The following is a 5,716-nucleotide window of genomic DNA, read 5'->3' as shown; positions in this document are numbered from 1 at the left end:
ACCCTTTTCATCGAATCCGTTCCGACTAAAGTGGGAGAGACTGGCACCCGCTAGCCACCTTATGCACCAAGTGCATGTCAATCGGTGGAACCTGTCTCACGTAAGAGTACGTGTAAGGTCGGTCCGGGCCGCTTCATCACACAATACCGTCGAAACAAGATTGGACTAGTAACGGTAAGCATATTGAACAAAATCAACGCCCACAACTACTTTGTGTTCTACTCGTGCAAAGAATCTACGCAATAGACCTAGCTCATGATGCCACTGTTGGGGAACGTAGCAGAAATTCAAAATTTTCCTACGTGTCACCAAGATCTATCTATGGAGAAACCAGCAACGAGGGGAAGGAGAGTGCATCTACATACCCTTGTAGATCGCTAAGCGGAAGCGTTCAAGAGAACGGGGTTGAAGGAGTCGTACTCGTCGTGATCCTAATCACCGGAGATCCTAATGCCGAACGGACGACACCTCCGCGTTCAACACACGTACAGCCCGGTGACGTCTTCCACGCCTTGATCCAGCAAGGAGAGAGGGAAAGGTTGAGGAAGACTCCATCCAGCAGCGGCACAACGGCGTGGTGGTGGTGGAGGAGCGTGGCAATCCAGCAGGGCTTCGCCAAGCACCACGGGAGAGGAAGAGTAGAGAGAGAGGTAGGGCTGCACCAAGAGGAGAAGTTCTCATGTGTTTAGCAGCCCCAAACCTCAACTATATATAGGGGGAAGGGGGGGCTGCGCCCCCTTTAGGGTTTCCCACCCCAAGGGGTGCGGCCAAGGGGGGAGGAGTGCCTCCCAAGTCAAGTGGAGGCCTCCCCCTTTAGGGTTTCCCCCTTCCCATGCGCATGGGCCTTGGGGGGCCGGTTCCCTTGGCCCATAAAGGCTAGGGCGCCCCCTTACAGCCCATGCTACTGTATTGGACGTGGTGGAACAATTTCCGGACCTCCGGACCCCTCCGGAATCCTCCGGAACCTTCTGGAAGCTTCTCGGTACAATACCGAAAAAACCCGAACTTTTCCCGGAACCCGAACAACAACTTTCCATATATAAATCTTTACCTCCGGACCATTACGGAACTCCTCGTGACGTCCGGTATCTCATCCGGGACTCCGAACAACATTCGGTAACCACATACAAGCTTCCTTTATAACCCTAGCGTCATCGAACCTTAAGTGTGTAGACCCTACGGGTTCGGGAACCATGCAGACATGACCGAGACGTTCTCCGGTCAATAACCAACAGCGGGATCTGGATACCCATGTTGGCTCTCACATGTTCCACGATGATCTCATCGGATGAACCACGATGTCAAGGACTCAATCGACCCCGTATACAATTCCCTTTGTCTAGCGGTATTGTACTTGCCCGAGATTCGATCGTCGGTATACCGATACCTTGTTCAATCTCGTTACCGGCAAGTCTCTTTACTCGTTCCGCAACACATCATCCCGTGATCAACCCCTTGGTCACATTGTGCACATTATGATGATGTCCTACCGAGTGGGCCCAGAGATACCTCTCCGTTTACACGGAATGACAAATCCCAGTCTTGATTCGTGCCAACCCAACAGATAATTTCGGAGATACCTGTAATGCACCTTTATAGCCACCCAGTTACGTTGTGACGTTTTGTAAACCCAAAGCATTCCTACGGTATCCGGGAGTTGCACAATCTCATGGTCTAAGGAAAAGATACTTGACATTAGAAAAGCTTTAGCATACGAACTACACGATCTTTGTGCTAGGCTTAGGATTGGGTCTTGTCCATCACATCATTCTCCTAATGATGTGATCCCGTTATCAACGACATCCAATGTCCATAGCCAGGAAACCATGACTATCTGTTGATCACAACGAGCTAGTCAACTAGAGGCTCACTAGGGACATATTGTGGTCTATGTATTCACACGTGTATTACGATTTCCGGATAATACAATTATAGCATGAATAAAAGACTATTATCATGAACAAAGAAATATAATAATAACACTTTTATTATTGCCTCTAGGGCATATTTCCAACACCTAGCGCCGGTGGTGCTGGCCAGGACGCACGTTGGCAGCGCCCTACTTCATATCGCGTCGTCTCGTTGGCCAATGGTGGTGGTCATCTTCGTCGTCAAAGATGGCCGGCCAGAGGCTTGGTGATCGGATCTCGAGATCCATCATCTAGTCCCGGCTGCGAGTTGGGGAGACATGGTTGCCGGTGAAAACCGAGCCGTTGGCAGGCGATGGCGGCGTTCTACGCCGTTACCTTGATGGAGGCATTGTCGTGTATCTACTATCGACCCACTTGTGTTGCTCTGGGGGAAACCCTAGGATATGGTGTTTCAGATCGGACGATGGCGGCACTGCGGTGTCGTTTCTCTCGTGGGAGCATCATTTGTGGAGCAGCGCTGGAAGTCAGAGGCGGGAGGTGGAGCGGCTTCGTCTTGCACGGAGCTTCGGTGGAGATGTCAAGCCATGCCTGACCGACAGGTGCTACGCTTTGTCATGCCTGGTCGGCAGGTGCTACGCACGACAGATCTTCCAAAGACTTCAAGCTGTGTCGGCTGGTGGTACTTGGCAGCATGGTGCTGAGGTGTATCAGTGGCGACCGCGACGTGCACAGTTGTTTGCGGGCAGGGAGGAGGTGCCGTTGGGCGCAGTGGTGGCGTCGACGATAGATAGACCGACCAAGGTTGATGCATCAGTACAGTTCTGAAGATGGAGCAGTGGCAGTTGGCGGCGGTGGCCTCTGAGAGCACGCCGGATCGGCGAGATCCATGCCCGGCAGGCGTCCTGGATGGGTCCTCAGGTCTTAGATGTTAGGTTTGGCTGCGATATCTGTTTGGTATTAGCCCAGGCTATCTGCGCCCCTTCATCAGCTGGATAGGTGTAGCGACAGTTTATTGCTTAGACGGCGGCTTTAGTTTTACTATGGTATTACTTTGTAAGGTCTTGTGAGAATAATTAATAAAATGGTTGTATGCATCGCCCAGATGCAGAGGCCGGGGGTCATCCTCCTTTTCTAAAAAAAATTGCTTTTGCAGTTTAAATTGATTTGTAAAAAATGTTTTATATTTTGGTACAGAGATAGTGAATGTTTGGCAACAAATGGTCTGTATCACTGTATGTCCAGCCCAATCCACGCAACCTTCTTTTCAAGCGACTAAGGAACAAAGAATACAAGGCAGTAGCGACACTCGTAAAAAGAAGAGAAAAAAAACCGGACCGCATCCTGATTCTGCTGATAAAGATGCAATCTCACAAAATATACCATACTTTTCCTGTAAGTCCAAACAAGTGTAGAAGGAGCACCAAAAGGCTACAGAGAAAACAGCACCAAACATAGTAGCTGTAACCAAGAAGCAACAAAGCATCCTCCTGCTTACAGTTACATTAAGAACAGAGGTCGCCAGCGTGGTATCGAGCGAACGAACAGAGTACCTTGCAGGATTTGGAACATAGCAGCCAAAGTCACACTGTCGAGGTAACAACTTGGCAAGAAAAACATAACGTGCAAATAGTCTTTCAGTGCATGGATAACATAGTCTGCACCACAGTTCTGCACCAGCAATATTACCAACTAAAGGATGTAACCTTAATCTGAACAAACAAGCAATCTTTCTATGTGCAGTAGCTCCTCTTCGTGTCCATGAACAATCACGTATGCTGAACAATGTCCGTATGCGTTTGGTGCTATCACTGGGTTTCAGTTTTTCCAGTTTGTTCAGGGCCAGTGTCATTTGAGCCGCTCGACCCAGAACTGGCATCAGCACTCTGATGTTCATTGTGCACGTCACTGGTTGATGTGTTGGTTTCAATCTTGATATCGTCCTGATCACCATTGCTTGACGCTTTTGTAGCTCCATCAATCTGGTTCTCCACAGCCTTTGTCTCTTCTAGAGAACCACCATTTGCTCCTTCAGCAGCAGCAGCAGCAGAGGCTCTATCGGAGTTCTCTGTCTGCGTATTTGCAGCCTGTTCAGCGCGAACTTCTGCTGCAGCATTTCCTTCCTCAGGGTTTGCTTCTTTGGCACCTGACGCCTCGTTAGCTGTACTCGTTTCTGAACCCTTCTCGCCATCACCACCAGCCTTTTCTTCTACTGAGATGCTATCAGATGGATTAGTCTCCACAGAATTACCCTTCTCAGCATCACCAGATGTGGTCACAGATGATGTTGTTGCCCCTTCATGTTCAGACCCAACCTCTATATGAACAGTCTCACTGTTGCTATGCCCATAAGCATCGGATGTACTGGAAGCTGCATCGCCTTGAGGATTTGCATTATGAACCGCTGGTATGTTGCCTGTTTCATCTGGAAGAGTCTCAGCGGAATGCTCGTCACCTGTTCCAGCCTTGGTATCTTCAGAAAGGGACCCAGAGTCAGCTTGAGACTCCACTGCGCCCTTTTTCTCAGCTTGCTCTCCATCTGAGCCATTGCCGCTTGCATCGATCTGACCTGCATTAGCGGATCCATCACTTTGCGCCTCTTCTTCATGGGGTACATCATCTCCAGTTGAATGGACATCAGTTTTAGTCTCAGCATCAGATGAGTTGGATTCAGATGTTTCATTACGATGTGCTTCTGCATTATCATCTGCGCGACTGACTTGCCCTTCTTCAGCTTCTGACCTCCCTGTGTTTCCAGAATCATCATCATGGGAGTCAGTATTGTCTTTGTCAAAGACACTTTCTCCACTCTTCTCTTCCTCTTGTTTGCCTATTACATCGGTTGTCTCTGTCGCCTTTTCCACATTGCCATCACCATAAGTACCTAGCCTTTCTTTCCTGCCCTGGAACATGCTTCTATCATCATGGGAAAGCTGGTCCTCGGTAGCATTGTAGTACTCATTTTTCTTATCATAAGAATGCTTCACCTGATACACAAGCCAAACAGCCACACCTAAGAGTAACGTGACCTTGAGTAACGTTTTGATTTTTGATCCTCTGTTCCTCTGCTGGCGGCTATTTGAATGATGAAGCATTTTTACAACTGCTGAAAAGGATAAATGAAAAATAAAGGTCAGGCAACGAGTTACTGAGCTTGATATATCTGGATGACGAAAATAAAATTCGACAATAAACACATACAGTACCCAACATTAAGTATAATCACTCAAAAGTAGCATAACACCTGACAGACACATGCTCCACTTCTGGAGTAGTACACAAATATTAATGCTGCTTTTGCAGAAAGTAAGTACTGATGCAAAATTATCACATTGGGCATGCTTGTTGAAACCACACTCCCATTCTAGAAACCATTCCATATAACTGAAAGCACTTGCAGGTTGCAACTATGATACAGATATAGTAGAAACTATGTGCATCTTCTTCATACAAGCATTCTCCTTCTGCCAACCACTGACAAACCTAAGAGACCTTAATATGACCCATGATAGATAGAAATCACCAGACATCGGTCTAAACAAAATAAAGCACCAGATCACCGTGAAATTTTTCAACTGACAAGTAGCTCATCGTATCTCCTACACTAACAGTGAGATTCATCATGTACATGGATGCATGGTTGCATGTTTGAAGTGCTTCCAAACCAAAATAAAAAAACATATATGGAATCAGACAGAATAACAATGTTAAATATCAAATGGTAGTTTATCGTTTCTAGCAGTTTACAGTTATAACTTAAGACAACAAAGTTGGAAAGATGGGTGTCTTGGAAGGAAGGATATGTCTGGTCCTAGTATGCAGGAAGGACATGTCTGGTCCTAGTAGCT

The 5,716-nt window shown here is 47.4% G+C and overlaps 1 protein-coding gene across 2 annotated transcripts in view; it reads right to left on the bottom strand.

Moving 5' to 3' along the window:
• Positions 1-3,186: 3,186 nt before the first annotated feature.
• Positions 3,187-5,716, bottom strand: part of LOC119337112 (spore wall protein 2-like) — a 4,702-nt gene continuing 2,172 nt past the window's right edge. Inside the window, exon 2 of one of the 2 annotated variants that reach the window (XM_037609223.1) lies at positions 3,187-4,971. In XM_037609223.1, the coding sequence (XP_037465120.1) occupies positions 3,677-4,963 (1,287 nt within the window). In that variant the 5' untranslated portion in view covers positions 4,964-4,971 and the 3' untranslated portion in view covers positions 3,187-3,676. Of the gene's footprint in view, positions 4,975-5,716 lie in introns of both variants that reach the window. The other variant, XM_037609222.1, reaches the window with a different exon arrangement.

Source organism: Triticum dicoccoides, chromosome 7B, assembly GCF_002162155.2.
Source record: "Triticum dicoccoides isolate Atlit2015 ecotype Zavitan chromosome 7B, WEW_v2.0, whole genome shotgun sequence".
Taxonomy (NCBI): Eukaryota; Viridiplantae; Streptophyta; class Magnoliopsida; order Poales; family Poaceae; genus Triticum; species Triticum dicoccoides.
The sequence above is the reverse complement of the archived record's forward strand: the minus strand, read 5'-3'. Positions and strand labels throughout refer to the sequence as shown.